This window comes from Capra hircus, chromosome 8 (genome assembly GCF_001704415.2).
Source record: "Capra hircus breed San Clemente chromosome 8, ASM170441v1, whole genome shotgun sequence".
Taxonomy (NCBI): domain Eukaryota; kingdom Metazoa; phylum Chordata; class Mammalia; order Artiodactyla; family Bovidae; genus Capra; species Capra hircus.
The window spans coordinates 1,473,293-1,495,052 of record NC_030815.1 but is presented as its reverse complement, the minus strand read 5'-3'; the positions used below and the strand labels follow the sequence as shown (position 1 = coordinate 1,495,052).

The 21,760-nt window shown below is 41.2% G+C and overlaps 1 protein-coding gene across 5 annotated transcripts in view; it reads right to left on the bottom strand.

The window, feature by feature from the left end:
* CLCN3 (chloride voltage-gated channel 3) overlaps nt 1-21,760 on the bottom strand; it is a 98,271-nt gene that overhangs the window by 43,847 nt on the left and 32,664 nt on the right. Inside the window, exon 1 of one of the 5 annotated variants that reach the window (XM_018051807.1) lies at nt 7,624-7,812. The exons of 3 other annotated variants lie outside the window; for them this stretch is intronic. In XM_018051807.1, the coding sequence (XP_017907296.1) occupies nt 7,624-7,702 (79 nt within the window). In that variant the 5' untranslated portion in view covers nt 7,703-7,812. Of the gene's footprint in view, nt 1-7,623; nt 7,813-21,760 lie in introns of those variants that run through there. One more of the 5 variants, XM_018051809.1, reaches the window with a different exon arrangement.

The window sequence follows — 21,760 nt, the reverse complement described above, 5'->3', positions numbered from 1 at the left end:
ATGTGCCTGTCCAGTTTACCCAGCACCATTACTGAAGAGACTGTCTTTTCTCTTTTGTATATTCTTGCCTCCTCTGTCAAAGATAAATGCCCAAGTGAGTGGGTTTATCTCTGGGCTTTCTTTCCTGTTTCACTTCTGATCTATATTTCTGCTCTTGTGTCATGATTACTGTAGCTTTGTAATACACTCGGAAGTCAGGGAGCCTCATTCTATCAGTTCCATTTTTCTTTCTCAAGACTGCTTCAGCTATTTGGCGTGGGGGTGGGGGGTAGGGGTCTTTCCATACAAATTGTAAACTGTTTTGTTCTAGGTCTGAGAAAAATGCCACTGGTAATTTGATAGGAATTGCACTGAATCTGTACATTGCCTTGGGTAATATGCACACGGAAAAGCAAATGAAAAGATGCTTACAAATTGGAAAAGACCGAAGGCACAAGGAGAAGGGGGTGGCAAAGGATAAGATGGTTAGATAGCATCACTGACTCAATGGACATGAAGCTGAGCAAACTCTGGGAGAAAGTGGAGGACAGAGGAGTGTGGTGTGCTGCAGGCCATGGGGAAGCCAAGAGAAGGACATGACTTAGCCAATGAACAAAAACAAAAATCATTAATTATTAGAGGAATGCAAACTGAAACTTCAGTGAGGATCACTTTACACTGGTCAGGATGGCCATCATCAAAATCCATGTCATTCTGACAGTACTGATTCTTCCAATCCAAGAACACAGTATACCTTTCCATTTCTTTGTGTCATCTTCAATTTCCTTCATCAGAGTCTTAAAGTTTTTGGAATACAGGTTTTTTGTGTCCTCATGTCGGTTTATTATTTTTAATGTAATAGTAAATGGGACTGTTTTCTTAATTTCTCTTCCTGATCTTTCATTGTTAGCGTAGAGAAGTGCAACAGATTTCTGCATATTAATTTTGCATCCTGCAACTTCACCAAGTTCATTAATGAGCTCTAGTAGTTTTCTGGTTATATTATTAAATAAATATTTTCAGCAATGGGAAAAGAACAGTCTTCAACAAATGATGCTGCGACAACAGGCTACCTACATGTAAAAGAATGAAGTTGGACCCTACCTACCTCACACCATACATGAAACTTAACTCAGAAACGATCACAAGCCAAAATGTAAGGGCTACAATTATTAAACTCTTAAAAAAAAGAGAGAAGAGTAAGTCCTTATGACCTTGGATGTGGTAGTAGTTTTGCAGATAAAATTCCAACTCACAGGTAGAAAAGTAAAAACATAAATGAGACTACAACAGAAATAAGATAATCTTTCCCACCTATAGGCCATTAAGACTGTTGATGGTGCCTTCTCCCAAAACACTTACGCATGTGCACTGAGCTCAGACAAGTAACAGGACTGACCCTTCACGTCATCAGCCCTCTCCGCCTTTGGCTCCAGACCACAAAGTGGCTGCGACAGTTGTCACGGGCCCTGCTTTGGTCCTGCCACTCAAATCCCCGTGCTTCAGCAGAGGTCAACAACAACAACACATCCCACTCTCATCCTCAGGTTGCTCCAGACTCATCTGAGGCACAGGAAGCCAAGTCAACTGACCCTCCACAGGGACTACTTATAACCCGGTTATCACACTATTTTTTCTTGCTCACAGCTAGAAACACTTCTGACATAGTGTACAGATATGTACCCTAAGTAAAAACAAAGTTTAGCATATTTACTAGTTGGCATATATTCTGATACTTTTACTATTTCCTTCCTTCTTTTTCTTTTTTTAAATACTAGCCACAACCCAACATGTTGAAACTTGTAATTTGACAAAAAATAAACAATAGAAATACAGACATTTATTATTATCTGCTTTCCCACCAGTAGAAACCTTTATATTCCCACCCAGTAGTCCTCAATATGTATTTGCTGAACTGAGCTAAAAATGGTATGTAATTGTTACATCTTAAACTGAACTAACTGGTAAATTTCACCATCATACACCTTCAGCAGTCTAAAAGGAATATCCAAATAACATGCATTATCACTCAGTCCTGTCTCTTTAGTGACCCCAGGGACTGTAGCCGCCAGGCTCCTCTGTCCCTTGGGGATTCTCCAGGCAAGGATACTGGAGCAGGTAGCCATTCACTTCTCCAGGGGATCTTCCTGACCCAGAGATCAAACCTGGGTCTCCTGCACTGCAGGCAGATTCTTTACTGTCTGAGCCACCAGGGAAGGCCATCCAAATAACAGTCCTGCATGCCAAGGCAGGCCTGCGCTTGCTTGCTAAGACTAGTACTCACTATCTCTGGAGTCAGTCTCAAAGATAGGCGAGCAGTGACCTTTGCCATTTACCCTTATAGGCAGATTACTATCCATCACACACTCATAAAACATATGCATTTTTATTGTAAATTATGAAAGAAGGCAGACAGAAATCTAAAATTCTGCACGTTTCCTACAATCCAGTATCAGGTGTCCATTAAATAAGAGCAGGAAGTCTGGTCCCCAATACATTTTTTTTCTTCCCTCTGTGACATTACTGATAAGAAGCGGTCACTTTGGTGAGGGAGGGGAAAGCAAATGCTCTAAGTTGATAGAGGAGGTTCCAGAATGTTAACAGGCTTCCAAATGAAAGATTAAAGACGTAACGCCAAGCACAACGCTAGCACTTAACAGGTGGTCAATTAAACATCTGCTGGATAAATATGATAAAGTATTTGCTCTTTACATTTGTTCTGCCATCCAGTCATATTTAGCTACCATCTGTTTGAACTGCAAAAACCTGGAAATTAAAACCAAATGCCAAAGAAGCTGACAGAAGATACACAACCAGTCAGTAGTGATGCTAAATTACTCAGTTCACTGTTTCCCTCTCAGTTCTATTGATACCACAAAATAAAAAGCCACGTTCTTGAAGGTAGGGATGATGAAGTGAGGATTAAGCCATCTGTACGACTGGAAACAAGTTCCATGTTAATGTATTCTCTCTGCGTGTAAGATACCTGCATATCATGTGAATAATAAAATGCACGAAATTTGCTTTCTCCAATGGCAAACAATAAACAAACTAAAGCGAATCTCCATTCTTGATCTGATTAAGGTTTAACAGGACTACCAAAAAACTATAAATTAAATGTTTATTAAAAAACAGACGCAAAACTTTAAAATACAATTTAAGCCACCAGTCTCCTGGGGCCTCATGTCAGCACAGAACAGTAACCTCAATGCTGGTAAAACAGCCAAAACCATAAACCTAACGTATGGGGCCAGAAACTTGCTCACATTTTGATATCTGGAAATACAAAGCATTTTAAACTTACCACAAGTCACAAGATGGAATAAAACTAATCATACCAAGTGTCAGTTTTAGAGAACAGAGCCAGACATAGTAATATGAAATACATTTACTGATGATTTTAAATCCATATACTGTGTGCAAAATAAACTTACAGGCAGCTTTGTTTCATACTATGACAACAGAAACACTTTTTTAAATCAGGAAAAGAATCTCTGGGCTTTCCCAGGTGGCGCAGTGGTAGAGAATATGCCTTTCAATGCAGGGGACCCAAAAGATGCAGGGCCAATCCCTGGGTCAGGAAGATTCCCGAAGTAGGAAATGGCAGTAGGAGTCAGTAGGAAATGGAGTAGGAAATGGCAACCCACTCCAGTATTCTTGCCTGGAGAGTCCCATGGACAGAGGAGCCATGGGGTAAAGTCAGCAACTGAGTGACAGAGCACAAACACACACACACAATCTCTGTTTGTTCCTGTAACTTACACTCCAATGAACCAATCTGTAAGAAGAGATTTAATTTTCTAGTGGCTAGAAAATTAAAGGCAACAGACATGCAATAAGGATTTGAATTCTAAAAACATCTTTACAAAAGGACCTACAGAACACCCCTACGGCAATAAAAGTATCATCCAGAACATGACTATTCAAATAATGAGCAAAGAATGCTAACTACTGATACTTTCAGGAGGGAATAAAAATGCACAAATTCATCTGTTACAAAAGGAAGAAAAAAAGCTTTACTTAAATTTGTTTCTGAGCTAATAGATGTCAAGGAACAACTTCAGTTACAAACTAAAAAAACCAACTTGGGAATCCCTCTGGTCCAGTGGTTAGGACTCAGCACTTTTACTACTGTGGGCCCCGTCCTCAATCCTCAGTCAGGAAACTAAGATCCTACATGCCAGAACATGCACCCCCCCCCAAAAAAAAAAACACTCAAACTTATAAAGGAAAGGCATACCTCTTATGGTTTAAAACTGGTTCGTCTGGCATTCAAGGTCCTCTGGGACCCAGCATTCCGCCACCTTCCTATAGGACCCTATGACTGACCCCATGACACAACAACACTAACCAGCACTCAGTCCCATTGGGTCACTTACTAGCCTATCCTCCCCACCAGGAACACACATCAAATCCCCTGTGGACATGCCAACTTTGACAACACTCGTCAAAAGGAGACTCATCTCCTCCTTCACTGCCACGTGTGAACAGTCACAGAACATGCAGTCTGTATCATTCATGAGAAATGTATTAACTCCCTTGGGTTGTGTTTTTTTAAACCTGGGAAGCCTTCCTACACCCCTACCAGGCTGCACATGCCAAGTTACTGCAGGGACGTACACAATGCAAAGCAGTGTTTCTATGACCACAGTATGAATCTCATCATCTGCTTCGAACCCTGACTCTTCTTGCACATTTCTGTACCTCAGTTTCATCAACAGGAAAATGAGGATTATAACAGTTCCTACTCCACAGTCTGTGAAGACTAAAATGGTTTGTTACACATCAAAGAACTGGTAAAGGTATAGCACTTAAGTCGCCTCAGTCGTGTCCGACTCTTTGTGACCCCATGAACTGTAGCCTGCCAGGCTCCTCTGTCCATGGGATTCTCCAGACAAGAATGACTGGAGTGGGCTGCCATGTCCTCCTCCAGGGCATCTTTCCGACGCAGGGACTGAACCTGCATCCCTTGTGTCTCCTGCACTGCAGGCGGGCTCTTCACCACCAGCACCACAACAGTGTGTACCTCTCAGTTATTAGGTGTATCACTAACCCTACCATCTCCAGTTCTCCAGCACCCGAGAGTGCCTTACACACACACACACACACACACACACACACACACACGAGCTCAACAAAAACTTTGAATGAAACAGTATTCAAATAATGCTAAAAATCCCAAAGATCAAATCTACTATAAGGGCTTGTTAGAATAAACAAGAATTCTACCTCCAAACTACCTAAACTTCAGGAAGGAAGTCAGAGTATAAAACTAGCAGTCCAAATCCAAATCCAAGAATCAAAAAAAAAAAGGTCCCCGCCCCCCATAAAGATGGAAGAGGGCTTCCCTGGTGGCTCAGAGGTTAAAGCCTCTGCCTGCAATGCGGGAGACCTGGGTTCAATCCCTGGGTTGGGAAGATCCCCTGAAGGAAATGGCAACCCCCTCCAGTATTCTTGCTGGAGAATCCCACGGAGGGAGGAAACTGGTGGGCTACAGTCCACGGGGTCGCAAAGATGGAGCGACACGACTAAGCGACTTCACTTTCACTTTCAAAGATGGAAGAGACATTTTATGAAAGAACTTGATAGTGTCTGTATAGGAAGGAAATATACCCCAAAAGATAACCATTTCTAAAATGTCATTTTAATTTCTAATCCATCAAAAATACATTAACTGATTGTATTTTTATATCTACATACATTTCTAGCCTCTATATTATTCACTTAAGTTGGAACCTTCATCACTTACCATCTCATCTTGACAAAGAACATTAAATTTAACTTACTCTACACAGGTAATTCCTAATTCCAGTACTCGGTAATTCAGTAAACAGTCACATTTGCTTTATTGATATCCTTCACAATTTTACACTTTGGTTATCTGCCTCTTCACTCTTTCCCAGCCCCCAAAGATCTTTCCAGTCATTGCCATTTTGCCCTCCTAGGGTAGCTGACTCTTTTCTTGATTTATGTTTCTCCACTTCCAGTTCCTCTGTTTGACCCAAGGTCAGAAAAGGTCATAAATCACGGAAAACCTCTTATCCATAGATACTAGGATACTACAGAACAGTCAAGTAAGCCTAATAACCAACTGACTTGTACTACAATGACACAATGTTACTTCGAAAACACTGGCTTAGGTTAGCTGGGAAAGGTCTCCTCAAGGGACCAGGAACCCATCTGCGATGCCAACAGCGGAAGAGACTTAGACTTTAGGCAAGATTTCTAAAGGACTATTTGTGGAAACATAATAGAAACAAAAAGCTTCTATTTCAGTAATAACCATATCAGGAACCATGCCTACTTGCACATAAGCTTTGGCTGACTTATTTCTTGCATATCTTATACAGAGGTGAGGTCTATACCTACGCTGTGGTAAAGACTGTCAAGCCTATCATGGGGAATTTAAATTTCCCAATCGCATGTCTCCTGGTTTATTGTAAATTATAAATCAACAAATGGATGTTGAAACAGCTCAAAGAAAACACAGTTTAATAGCTGATTAGCAAATACTGTGACAGTTGAGCAGTCACATTCATTCACATTCCTTCCTGTTTAAAGAAAATTCCTACCAGAAAAGGGATGATGAGACCATAGGAAAAAGGAGAGCAAGAGGAACATGTTAGAACTGGAAAAACAATCCCAATAATTCCGGGAGCAAAGACCATGAAAAAATTTAATTTTCTTCTTTATGCTTTTAGGTATTTCCCCAAATGTTCTAAAATAATTTATATATGTATATAAATACGTATATACACACATATACATACTTTACTAAAGAGGTAACTAAGAGAAAAGTACAATATATGTAACATGATCTTCATTTTCTCAAGCATGCTTTTATTAACAACAGAATACCACAGGATGTTACAACTGTTCAGAGCCTAAACTATTGTCTAGAATATACAATTCAAAACACTTGTTAAATATATTCCCTTTTTTTAATCCTAATGGAACTTAATACCAAAAGATGTTATCAGAATAAAAACTATATTTTAAATAAAAGAGGCTAAATACGCTCAGGAAAATAATGACTTCCTTACTTTAAAAAGTTAAGTTTATAATATGAAGTTTATAAATTCAAAGTCATCTAGCTCAGAGATTTTTCTTGAGGTTCAATTTTTTTTTCTAAAACTGCCTATTTTTAGAACAATCAGTTTAAGAAAAATGAAAAAAGGGCAGTTTAATTAACATGTAATCTGTTCTGGCAGTGTCTGCCGAAAAAGATTTACATGAATGCTGGGCGCTTTTCTGGTTTTTACAAACTACTTTTATTTTTTCTGATGTGTGAAAATGATTCCATATGTTGGTATCATTCCATTAATTACTACCAGATACCTATGGAAGGCAATGTAGTCACTCAGCTGAAAGCACACTAAATAAAAAATATTGACATGAAAATGTGTTCCTCTTTAAGCAGGTAGAGCTTCTGCTAGGAACTGACTTCGGGGTGCAGAGCTCCACGGTAAGCGACAGCAGCTGAAACCCAGTGGCACCTGAATTAAGGAGAAGCACCGCCGCCCGCGCCCCGCGACGGGACCTGTGCGCGCAGTGACGGCGGCGGCGCTGCGCACGGAGGGAACCGCCGACCAGGACCTCCATCGGCCTCACTGCGGCCGGGACCAGCCCCACAGCCCGCGTTACCTCGCTTGTGCAGCTCCCGCAGGGGGATGCAGTCTCCGCCCCCGTCGTAGGGCAGGTAGGGGTCGGAGGCAGCGTCCATGGCCGATGTCCGCAGGAAGAAGCCGAGGGAAAGCTCGCGAGCTCACCGCCGGCGCGCGCCCCGGAACCCCGCCGCAGCAGGTTGGGTAGTCGCCATGCCCGACCTGTCGGCGCGCGCAGCCTCGCGGGCTGACGTCACCCAGGCGCCACGGTTGCCAGGGCGACGGGCTCGCCTCCCCATCAATCAGGCCCCGCTACGTGTGATGGTGACTAAGCCCAGGGGTGACAGACCAAACAGCCTCCACAGCAAGGGGGCAACTACAGCAAGGCGACAGAAACCTACTTCTCGATTTCTCAATACAGAGCTGTGCAAAGAAATTATGCGTGTACACAAGGAATGAACCTTTTCATTCCCAATGTAGGTAAGTGGGAATGACATGCTAAAAAGGCCACGCGATTTTACCGTATAAATACACAAATTTATATGTAACCACGTCACGTGAATCATAAAGATAAAGAAACGGAAGATACCGAAGTCAAGACATTTGGCTTTAAAGCCTATTCTTAAGTATCTAAATTGTACTCTGGCTTCAAAAATTCAGTAACTGGACCATTACTAATCCCCTTCAGCAGCCTCCTTCCTTCAGGAATCAGCTAGTTAAGAAAGACATCGAGGTTTAAGAAACTTAATATCCTAGGTAACTTTGCTAGTTGTCAAACTATCCAAAAAGAGACTTACTAGGTGGGAGATTTTCCTCTCTCCTGACTTCTACTTTTCCTACCTCACAAAGATTTTCGGTGTGCTTTGAAAAGGTGGGGGGGAGGGGGCTTTAGTGAAGTATGTCTTAACGTGTACTTTAATGGTCTCTTTGCTAGACATTTTATGAAATTTAGAAATAAGGGAACTCAGGCTACAGAACGTTTCAAAATGTATCATTTTTATTTTCAAAAAGTATCGTTTTTATTTTTCGCTGTATGACCAAGTTGTAAATCAGGACAAACAGGTTAAGAGAGTGCCCCCAAATACCAGGAAAACTTGCAGAGAACTTTTCATCTTATAAAAAGGCAGGGAAGAACATAAGTAGAATAAAACTAAATTACTTATAAATGCCATATAGAATGCATTTTTAAAAAGTCTTTTAAGAGTAGAACTTAACATACTTAAGTATGTTTCATTTCAAACTGTCATTCCAAAAGAAAAAAAAGCTGATGCTCATTTTAGCTGAGTTCAAATTTTTACAGCTGCCTCTCAGGTGATTGCTCCCCAGACTACAAGATTCTTTTTCTGAAATAGCTATGATGGGGCAATGCCACTTAACAAAACTTCATTAGAAGCTGTTCCACAGGACTCAGGGGTTTTGTAAAATGTGTTTTTGTAAGCACTGAATGTGCCAACCCTAAGGTCTACTCCAATTCAATGATTTTATATGAGAATTGCAGGCAAGAGAAGGAAAGAAAGGACTCAGATGACAGTAAAGAGAAGAGACATATTCAGCTGGTCTAGTTGTTGCTCATTCGCTCAGTCGTATCTGACTCTTTGCAACGCCGTGGACTGCAGCATGCCAGGCTTCCCTGTCCTTCACTATCTCCCAAAGCTTGCTCAAACTTGTGTCCATTGAGTTGGTGATTCCATCCAACCATCTCATCCTCTGTCATCCCCTTCTCCTCCTGCCTTCAATCTTTCCCAGCATCAGGGTCTCTTCCAATGAGTTGGCTCTTCGCATTAGGTGGCCAAAGTATTGGAGCTTCAGCTTTAGCATCTGTCCTTCCAATGAATATTCAGGGTTGATTTCCTTTACAATTGATTGGTTTGATCTCTTTTCTGTCCAGGGGACTCTCAAGAGTCTTCTCCAGGACGAGAGTTCAAAAGCATCTATTCTTTGGTGCTCAGCCTTTTTCACTGTTCAGGTCTCACATCCGTACATGACTACTGGAAAAACCATTTGTCTAGTACATCTTAGTTATTAGCAGTGATCTGGGAACTTTTTAAAAGTTAGATTAAATCAATTTTTTTATTTCAGAAAGTTTGAACCTCAGAAAGACATACCTTCTTATAAAACCCCACCTGGGATTTGTGAGTAAAAGGGTTCTGGGGAGGGAATATAGACAAGTTACCGCCACAGGAATGTTCTATCTAACTGTCTCTGGTTCTGGTATTAGCATTTATGATACGACTGTGGGTGGCTTTTTCTGTTTTCTTCATATTTTCTTGGAAATGATTTTTTTTTTCCTTTTTTCCACATGGAGAAAGGCATGAGAGCCCAGCCCACCCACCACCCCTCTTCCCCTCCACGATCCCGTCCTGTCCCAGCCCCCAACCTCTGAAATGATTTTTTTTAAACAAGGAAATCTAACTTTTAAACAAAGAGCCAACTTTGCTAAATTAACCAAGAGTAAATTTGGTCCTTTTTGGTACTTTGGTATGTCAAGTTCTACTATTACAAGACTTTTAAAAATGCATTCTATATGACATTTAGACGTAATTTCATTTTATACTACTTATATTCTTCCCTGCCTTTTTATAAGATGAAAAGCTATCTACAAGTTTTCCTGGTATTTGGAGGCATTCTCTTCATCTGTTTGTCCTGATCTACAACTTGGTCACACAGGAAAACTAAAAATGACAGCTAGCCAGCACTAACTAAAGGGGGAGGAATACTTTCCCTATAAAATACACTGACGGCGTTGCATAGGAAACATTCTTGTAGCCTGAGTAAAATGAGTATTTTAAAGAACACTGTATTTCTGTATGTAGGCGTGTTTGTATTATATACAGTATATCTGTATAGAGTTAAGTTTAGAATGAGATGCAGTAGACTTAATTGTCACTCAGGAGAGAATGAGATGGAAGTGGCGAGGCTGATGGTACATTCAGTTTTTACTGTATATAGCTCTACATTGTTGACAGTTTTAAAAACAAATACATTACTCATTAATTTTGAAATAAATCTTTTAAAATAATCTGGAAGTTTAAAGAATTTCAGAAGTAAACAAATTTCTTATGCTGATGGGGTGCATGGCTGCCACATTCTCTTCCAGTAAAAGCATTATGTAGGCTCAGGTGCTTTCCGATTATACTTTAGGGAAAAGGGCAAGGTAGACTGGAAGGTGTGGCCAGAGGACTTCGACACAGGTCAGGCACTATCAGCCCAAGAACCTAAATCACAGTGAGAGAGAAGACACGCTCAAGAATTCCAAGGCACTGGGGTGGGGTGGGGGGACACCTAGATCACCTACGAATTGGCACTTGCCATCTGCCTCTACGTGAGATCAAATCCTGAGCCGCTGCAGTTGCTGACCTTCAACACCCCCTGAAAACAGTTCAGGGTAGAGAGCAGGAACGGAGCACTCCGTGCTCTGGGAGAACTGGCAGGACAGGTCTTCAGAGAGTTAGGTATTTTCAGAAGCCAATTTTAGGAGCCCATTTCTTGCATCTCTTCTTATCTAGAAAAGCACTGAAATCCTCCATGGTGACCTCTGCTCCTCATGACTAGCCATGAGCCCGCTGATGAGCCTCACCAATCCTCCCACCCTTACTACCACAATAACATACTGACCTCCCCACCTCCCACCTCTTTGGAGCAGTTTCTCAGAGCTATCTGAGGTGCTGTCTCCCTGACTATAGTCATCATTTTGCCCCAAATTAAGTTTAACCCACAATTCTCACACTGTGCATTTTAAGTTGACACTCAGGACGAAACCTCTGAAGAATCAAAACCAAGAACTGGCAGCACATAAAAGGACTTAAAACTTCAAAGGGGGAAGGTGTCTCTACTTTCAAATGCACCCTGATTCTACCCTCAAACTGATGTGGGAGTCTGGAGGTGTGTGAATCAGGGAGGGAGGCATACACAGGATAGTGTATAACCATACACTATAACTACACATATATAGCTATATATAATCTTTCAGCTCTTCCTAACCCACAGGACCCAAAAAATCTACATTAGAAGTACTTTAAAAATAAAAGTATTTTTTGCCTTTAGATCTAACTACCAATTTACCGGAAACAAAAAAACATAGAAACATGTTAAATGAGAGCTCAGGAACACAATTAGGAAAACCCAAAATGGGAAACAAATGACCAGATTTCTTCATCAACAAATGAATGATAAAACAAACAACAACAACAAAAAAAAAAAAACAGGGGCAGTGGGGAGGGACCTGTAGAAAATTTTTAAAAAGATTTAAAGGATTTATCAACCAGTTTCAATGTAACAATTGGGGAAATGTGAAATACCCAAGATTACTGATTATAAGGAATTATTTATTTTTTAGATGTAGTAGCCTTTAAAAGAAACATCTTTTAGACATACATAATGCAATATATACAGAAAAACAACCACCACTACCTAGAGCTGAACAGTAGTTAAAACAGACCTCAGTGCAGAAGTTGGCTCAATTTTCCACTACTAACCAATGATATGACTATATCATCAAGACATCACAAATAAGTCATTAGAATTAGTAAGAGTTAAAGTGGATAAATTTTTAAAAATCAATATTCAATGAACAACTGAACTTCAAAATATACCAGCAGTTAGTTAGCATGTTAAATTTTAAAATAAAAATTGCATTAAATAGCAATAGCATTTAAAAATTACCTAGAAACAAGTGTAATAAAGAATGAAGACAGAAGTCAATAGGAAAACTAAAGGCATTTAAAAAGACACGTGTATGGAGAAGTGTATCATGTTCATGAACTGAAAGATTCAAACTGATCTACAGACTCAATAAAATGACAGTCAAAATCCCAACAGAACTAACAACACTGTGTATCAACTATACTTATTTAAAAAAAAGAGACTTTTTTGTGGCAAACTCTGCTAAAACTTACATGGAAATAAAAAGGCCTGGGAATAGTTAAGACACTCTTAAAGAACAGGGGAGACTTGCTTTATTTACCAGGCACTGAGACTATTTATAGACTTATAGTGATTTAAACAGAGTGCTTTTGACACAAAGCTATGAAAATAACCAAAAGTACATAATAGGGCGTCTAGAAATAGACCCTCCTTTATATATGCCTGTTGATATATAGCAAAGGTGGCACTATAGAAGACTGTGTAAACAATGGTTTTCTTAAATAAGTGGTATTTGGACCACTGGCTATATCCATGAAAAAAAAAATTATATACACCCTAATCCACACACATTTACAAAAATTGCTCAGATGATTATAGACCTGAATGTGGAAGGCCAATGAAGCTCTCACAAAATAACAGGGAGAAATATCTTCATGACCTAAGGGCTGGGAAATTTTTCATCAAGACACAAAAACCATTAGTCATAACACAAAACATTATTATCCAAGACCATATTATAATTAAGAACATCTGATGAACAGGGTCTGTCCATTAGGAGAATGGATCCCACCAAAATGTATACAGAGAGAAATAATCACCAGTGTGGTGGCATCTGGAGGTGGGGCCTTTGGGAGGTGATTAGGTCACGAGGGTGGAGCCCTCATGAATGGGATTAGTGTCCTTATAACAGAGCTCCCTGGAGGACACAGAGAAGATGGCAGACCAGGAACCCCAAGCAGCCCCGCTTCATCAGACACGGAGTCTGCCAGCCTCTAGAGCTGTGGGAGATTAATGCACACTGTTAGAGCCACCACCCCGCCTGTGCTATTTCTGTTAGAGCAGGCCAGACAAAGACAGAGAATGAGACACCACCCACAGAATAAAGGATACTTACACTCATGTAATGGGAAGCCTGTATATAGAAAATGACTAATGTTTACATATCTCTAAGACACACAGGTCAATAGAAAAACCAGCAAATGACTTGAATAGGTACTTCAAAAAATTTTTTTGAAATAGTCCATCAGCATGAAAAATGTGCCAAGGAAATGCAAATTAAAGCCACAATCAGAATCCATGACACAGTCAGCAGATGGACAACAGCAAAAGTCAGACAACACCAAGCAGTTGGTGAAGGTGGAGCTGTCATACATGCTCACCTAAGTGTAAACTGAATCAACACTATAAAAAATAAAGCCTACAACCCAACAAGTCACACCCAGGCCAATGAAACTTGTGCACACACCCACCAGGATACACGGATCGTATTGAAAACAGCAGTGTCTGTACCCACCAGAAACAGTTAAGAACTAGTAGCTCCATCAGTAGCGGAATGAATATCTATACTGTGGTATATGGACAAAAGAGTGACACGGTCTAGAGCAACGTCACAACAGCTACTCCCTGCAACAGAGAAGAGTCTTGAAAATCATGCTTTGTAAAAGCAAGAATCAAAGGAATATGTACTGTATGATTCAATTTATTTAATCTTCAAAAGCAGGGCATGCTACGTGATAATCCCAATGATACATATCTAGATGATCAAACCATAAAGGAAAGCAACAAAGTGACCAGACAGAGAGATAACACTATATATCTCCAGGGAGGGGGAAAGGGCTGTGGTCAGGAAGCTGCTGGAGTGCAGTCATGCTTATTTTCTTAATCTGAGCAGGCTGCAAAAGGGCTTGCTGTGTAGTAACTCGTCCTGTACAAGTATGCTTTATGCATCTTTATGGCAACCCTCCAGTACTCTTGCCTGGAGAATCCCATGGAGGGAGAGCTAGGCTACAGTCCATGGGGTCGCAAAGAGTCGGACACGACTGAGCAACTTCACTTTCACTTTCATGATGTGTGTTATACGTCACAATTCAAAAGTCTTTGAGTTAGAAATTTATCCTGCCATCTCTGAGTCTATTAGCATTTAGTGTGAATTTACTATTCTTTTTTCTTCCCTATCCTAACCCCCTCTAGTCGAATCTTATTTACAGTCTCAAATAAGTTACAAGTAACAGGTTCATAATGATCTACACTGATAGGTTCATAATAATCTATTCTGACTTTCATTTGTTCTAAGCATAGATTCTTCCAAGGAATTTCCTCTAAATGCTAGTGTTTTAGAACTGTTTAAACAAGTCCACTGATTCCCTATGATTTTAGGTATTAATATTTACCTCAACAGATGATTTTATAGGTTTACTTCATAACTTCTGAAGCCTTTTTCAATTCTTAACTGGAACCACTGCACAAAACAGGCTTTAACTGACTGTTTTCTCAGTTCTCCCAAGAACAGTTCATAAGTAATGGTCTCCATGCACAGAGCAGTAATTCATTATATCATGACATTAGGGTAAGGAGGTAGAGTATAATACTAAACAATTATTTACTGACCTAGCAATTTCAGTGACTTTCTATGGACTTCTTTCTGTAGAACAATTAACAATAATTACAGGTGACATCTGAGGGAAATATCATCAGGTTCTATAGATGATAATCAAAACTAAGCTCACATCTTCCCAATGATCTTTCTGAGAATATCCAACCACCATTTGATTGCCATTGGTATAATAGACTAATTTCATTAAGGCATCCCTTTACCAGACCAACTTCTTTTTCCTAGCTTGTTAGTAACATCTTGAATTACAGCATTTCATAAACTTAGTATGGGTTAGCTCTCCCTAAACACATGCCCTTACTCATATCCATGCACATAAATTCAGGAAGTCCCCTACTCCGCATATATTAGGTAGGAGATACAGGTGCAGAGAAAATTTACAAGTCAGTTGGCAACAGAATCTGAAGGGTGTCATATGTATTAAGAACACGACAGTGCTTAGAATAAGTATCAGATGAACCCTAGAATTATTTGCTCATTTCTAAAAATAATTCTGAGCAGAGTGTTTGAAAGAGTTTTGACCTTCTCCCGACAGACAGCCATTAAATGATAGTGGCCTTGTTTTATTGTTAACTTTAAGAATTTCTAAAAACCCTTTTACTGAGGACTCATGATATAGCCATTTCATGTTCTTTTAAAGGGCTCAGCTTATGTTGCCAAATTCAACTTTAAAGGCAAATGCCTCACTCATTAGAACAATGCCACCAATGTTATTGGGAGATGCCGGATGAAACTAAAATCAACTTGTCACCTGCTGAAGACCTCATGCACAAACAACCTCTGAAAAGCTGTAGCATAGTCAAATTATTCTAACTCAAAATACATTTCTTAGATTTCTGAGCTGTACCATAATCTTAAACCATCAGTAATTTGTTTCTGCTTACAAATTGCCGGGTGAGGATACCGAGTTTACTAAAAAATTACCATTGGATTATGTTATTAACGTGTTTTACCTGCAGCTGACACCAAATAAATTTCATTATTCTTATTCACAGAAACTGGCCAACTCCAACCATCTTAGCAGCATTTAGACTTTTTGGCAACAATTCTACCATCCATTTTCAAAATGTATTCACTACACATTAACTAATGTTAATAAATGCCTTTCTCCCAATAATTTTTTTTCAGGAACTTAGAACACATTCATGTATTCAAATATGATGCAGCCATTAAAGCTAAGGTATGCTTTTGTGACATAAGGCAGTGTTTTTAATATTAACTGAAAAAGGTCCCAGGTTCCACCTTGTGCATGGCACTACCAGCTTCACATGCTGATAACACAGAACTCTCCCTTTCACCCCCAGCCCCCATCCCGGCAGCACATCTGGCCTGATTCACCTGGGATTCTCTATTGACTCCATCCGCTCTGCAGGTCACTCTGCCCATCAGAGAGCCCATCACCTCCCTTCTGACCGACGACACTCACCTCCCTGCTCTCACTACCTTCCAATCCACATGGTAGCTGAACAATCTTCTAAAATTACTATCACCATACTACTCCCCCATCACTCTTTAGGAAAAAGGGCCAACACCTTAAAATGCAGAATTTCAGTCTTGCTTAACTACCCCTCCAGCCACAGTCCCTTCCCACTCTAGCCCCTAACTCCATCCTCCCCAAGGATCTCCCGACTGTACCCGCACTGTACCCCAACTCCCAGCACCCCACTCCTTGCCCCCATCACCTGCTCAACTCATTTTTCAGTTCTCACCTCCAATATCTTAGATTCCCTCACTTATACGTCCTCACACCCATACTGCCTCTTTACAGCATTTACCATAACACCACTGTCATTGATTCCTGTGGGATTATTATTTATTTCAGTGGTGCTTTCTCTCTCAGCAGAGCCCAGACTCCATGAGAGAGACTCACATCACTCTTGTTCACTGCTCCCTCTCCAGCACCTAGCATGGTGCCTGGCCCATAAAGGAGCCTAACAATTACTTGCTGGATGGAAAATACATAGAAGTCAGTCTAGAAAAAAATACACCAAAACTGTCAGTTACCTATGGGTAGCAGGATTATGAGCGATCTTAATTTAGCATGTTTAATTTCTATCAATCACATTTTCTACAATAAGCACATTTTGCTTTTATTATTTACAAATTAATGCTTTTGGACTCATTTTTTAAAATAAATGGTACTTCGGACTAATTCTAGATGTGTAAGACAGTGGCAAAGACTGTACAAAGAGGTGCTGAGTATCTCTCACTCAGCTTCCCAGACTACTATCCCAAATATTAATTCCCAGTTAATATCCTATGTGGGCTTCCCTCATAGCTCAGTTGGTAAAGAATCTTCCTGCAATGCAGGAGACCCTGGTTTGATTCCTAAGTAGGGAAGATCCACTGGAGAAGGGATAGGCTACCCACTGCAATATTCTTGGGCTTCCCTTGTGGCTCAGCTGGTAAAGAATCTGATTGCAATGCAGGAGACCTGGACTCAATCCCTGGGTTAGGAAGATCCCCTGGAGAAGGGAAAGGTTACCCACTCCAGTATTCTGGCCTGGAGAGTTCCATGGACTGGATAGTCCATGGGGATCCAGTCCATGGGGTTGCAAAGAGTCGGACACAACTGAACAACTTTCCCTTTCCCTTCATTTTCACAATGTCCTGTGTGTCCAGGGCATGTTTTTCTCCGCTAAGAAACTGACATCAGCACACTTCCACTAAGGAAAGCCCAGACATTCTCTGGCTTCGCAAGCCTCTGCCACTGTCCTCTCTCTACCCCAGGGTCCCATCCAGGACACCACACTGCATTTAGGCAATGCGTCTCTCAACTCGTCTGGTCTTGACAGTTTCTCAGTCTCTCCTTCTTTGTCATGACCTTGTCCCCATGAGTCTGGCTTTGTCTACAGTTCCTCCTGTGCTTAGACTGCGGTTATAAGTCTTTAGAAAGAGTATCACCAAGGCAAGTGGCCTTCTCGTCACATGCTGGGGGTACGCGATGTCCATGCGGCCTCACTGGCAGTGGCATCCCCAGTATCTGGTATGACGGTGCTAGCCAGCTCCCTCCACTGCGGAGTTCCTAGTGTCCCAGGCTCTAGTCTTGGGAGGTGAGCCACCACATCCAGCCCATCATCAAGGGAGGAGGGAGGAAGGCAGCTCCTCCTCCTCAAGGGTGGGACAGCTACAGAAGTTATCCAGGAGACTTGTCTTTTCTCCCCCACTTGTAAAATGTTCAGCCATTTATATCAGTTCCTATCATTTACGTCGCATAAATGAACTCGTTTATATTGATCTTACGCTTTGGATATAATCCAGCTCTACCTTATTTTTGTGCTCAAGTGGTTCCAGGTTTGGCCACACGGTGCTCTCTCAGGCTCCTTCCAGTGTTCCTTTGACCGTCTTGATCTTTTTGTTTCTCAGCATTTCCTTCTTTCTGGTACTACACCCCTTGTATCTTCCCTAACCCCAGGTCTAGAATCAGCACTTCTCCAAGGCAACCTGAGTCATCGCTAAGCCCTGCAGTTATTTGTATGAGATTATTGTGAATCCAGGATAACCTATGTGAATGTCATGATGTAATCTGTTTGACTAAGTACAGATAACCTTTGAGAACCCAGGCCAAAACTGTCACAAAGGACTCACACGTTGTAACAGCAACATTTCTACAATTTCTTCTACTATATTGTTCTATTTTGTTTCCAAGATTAATCTGAGTTGGGTGAGTAGACTAGATAATTCACATTCATTTTTTAGATAAGAAAGATGAGAAACAGAAGTGCTGACAGGACTAACTCCAGGGTGCTGGATATAACGTAGCCTACCTCTTCTATCCTGTGGCTTTTCCCTCCTGATGACTCTTCATTTGGGGCCCCCATGTGATACGGTTGTGACAACGTGGGTGTATGACAGTTCCTGCCACTCCACTGGCGCCATATGTATCCAGTTAAACCAAAACTTTTCTCAATACACCTATATTAGTTCAATAAATAAAAAAGGAAAAAACAAGACTCCTAAACATTATAAAGTAAACCTAGCTAATATGTTGAACAGGAAGAATATTTTATAAAGCAGTAAACTTTTAACGAGCTTCTACTGGATGTATGCCGATATATTAGACATTTTGAGAAGGGAGACTAATATCCCAATGCCACAAAGTTTAGAAATAAAGAAAATAAGATTTCTCATTGAGAGTTAAGAAATGCCATTAGTACATAATGGATCAGCCCTAAACAGAGCAAAGCAGACAGAAAAACAAAGGATAAATATACTAAAAGATGGCAAGCTTAGTCCAGGAAAAAGGCAAGCTACAACCAAAATAAATAGGAAAAGCCAAGAAAGCAAACACACAACAGAAGCAACGCAGCTCATGACCAGGAGGGTCCAACCCACACCTGAGAAGTCAGGGAAGGCTTTCCAGGGGCGGGAGGTAAAACCTGAGGAGCAATGCACAGGTAATGACAGGTGTTACAGGCAGAGGAAAGGTGTGCAAAGACCTGGAGCTAAGCCAGCCAGGCACAAGCTCAGCTCTTAACATTCACAAGGCCCAGCGAGAGAGCATCACAGAATGCTTGCCATATGGCTAAACATTTCAGTTATAAAGCAAGTTAAACTGTTCAGAAAACACTTTCGATCTTTCTATATGGACAAATACACCTTAGAGTCAGTTGAAAGTTTTGGCTCAGTTTTATAAATCTGCAGACAAATTGGTGACAATTTGCAAAACACTGGAAAGCATTAAAAAGGGGCTTCCCTGGTGGTTCAATGGTAAAGAATCTTCCTGTTAATGCAGGAGACGCAGGTTTGATCCCTGATCCGGGAAGATCCCACACACCACGGTGAAACTCAGCCAGCACTGCAACTACCGAAGCCTACACGCCTAGGGAAAGCGTGTGCTCCACGGTAAGGGGCGTCACCGCAGTGGGAAACCTGCACCGTCCCAGCCAGAGCCCCCGCAGCAATAAAGACTCAGCACAGCCAAACACACACACACACAAGTAACGGTGAAAGCATTAAAAAAGATTTCATCATCCAGAGGAAAATCACTAGTTTGGTGCGTCTCCCACCAAATGTGTGCAGGGTGTGTGTACGTGTGTGCATCCAGTATTGTGAGAATGGGGATTGTTAGGGGAAGCACACTGATTGAAACCGCCCACCCTGGCCAGGCACCACAGTAACTATTTGCATGAGGTGTTTTATGACAGGAGATCCTGATAAGGAATAGGGAACTAATAAGCCACCACCAACCAGAAGAGTTCGGGAAAGGTCTAAAGGAGACACCGCATGTCCGTCCACTTCCCAGAATCCCTCTCGCTAGCATCCATCCTGGCTGAGCGATAAGTGTGCCACTAGAAAACACTCTGAATTAGAGTGATTGGCCAAAGACCACCCGGAAACTAATCCCATCACCATAAAACCTGAGACTGCGAGCCACGTGGCAGAGCAGTTCTCCTGGGTTCCCTCACCCTACTGCTCTCCACCCGGGTGCCCTTTCCCAATAAAATCTCTTGCTTTGTCAGCACATGTGTCTCCTCGGACAATTCATTTCTGAGTGTTAGACAAGAGCCCAGTTTCAGGCCCTGGAAGGGGTCCCCCTTCCTGCAACAAATGGCGACTCTGGTGGGACTCTTCTTCGCTGAGACTGACATCCTGACCACTCGGGGTACTCAGGGGCCAGCTTGCCTGCCAATGGACCAGACCCAGCTGCCGCAAATGGGACCCTTTTGTCTCTGGTCTCCTGACGTGGACAATTGGCCAGAGTGCCTTGACCAGGTAAGAAACAAGAGACTTTATTGACCTCTCTCCCCTCCCCTCACTCTTTCCTCTCCTTAACCCTTCCTATCCTTCCCTGTTTTTCTAGTCCCCTGGTCCTGGACGCAGGAATCTGGTCGAAGGGCCTTGGCCTGGGCTGAGGACTGGAGACTGATCACCTCCTCTTGGCAGATAACTGGAACTCTGGTTCTGGTCTGGTCTGATTTCTGGTAGGGCTGAGTTCCAATCCTCCCTTCTCTGGAGGCCCAGGGTAAAGTCCCATGACGCCTGGGTATCTGCAGGTGGCAGGAGACATCTGTAAGGCCATCCCTTTTGCCCCGCCTCTCCCACTTCCTCCCCCTTCTTCTTTCAACCTGGCTTCCTTTCCTCCCTTTGAAATCTTTGAAGCTGTCAGTTCTTGGATCTGAAGTTCTGTGTCTCTATAGGAGGTTTTCTGAGAGACTGTATTCTTGTATTTAAGGGAGTGTCTGATGAGGACTGCCAGGTTTATATGTGTGTGTTTTAACTCTGTTCTGTGTTGTGATTTTTGATGACCATTTTGCTTTGTCTGGCCACCATTTATTTGGTTTAGACCTGCTTCCATTTTGTTAGAACTTGATTCTCTTTCCCTGTGCCTTGAGACCAGGGCTCTCAGGAACACTTATCTAGACCATCTCTAACTCCTGACACTGAGGGAAAAGGGGAAAAAGACTTTAAAAATTTTATTTCAACTTTTTTTTTAAATAAACTAGTAAATTTTATATTGTAATATCCAATTCATGACTAAACTTAGAAAATGAAGCTAGGTCTTGCACTGTGTCTATCTAAATATGTCTTGGTATGTCTTTGTCTCTGGGTAATGTTTTTGAGGTTAATTTGTAAATGAGCTCTATTTAATTGGCTTTAAAAAAAGTAAGCACTTAAAAATCAAATAATTCTAAATTAAACAATAAATTCCAGGTTCATGTGAACTGGGAAATATTCAGTATTAAACACCTGATATTAATGCTTGTTTGTTGACCTATCTAATATAGACATGTCTTAGAGTAATTAACATTAAGTAGAATATTTTCATTGTACCTAGGTTTAATATAACTTAAATATCATATCTGTTACAAGTTTATCAACAAGGAAATTACCTCGAGTGAAGAAACTTTTAGAAAAGCGTAAATGAGATATGAGCTTTTATATAAACTCTATTAAGAACAATTATTCTTTAGAAATATCT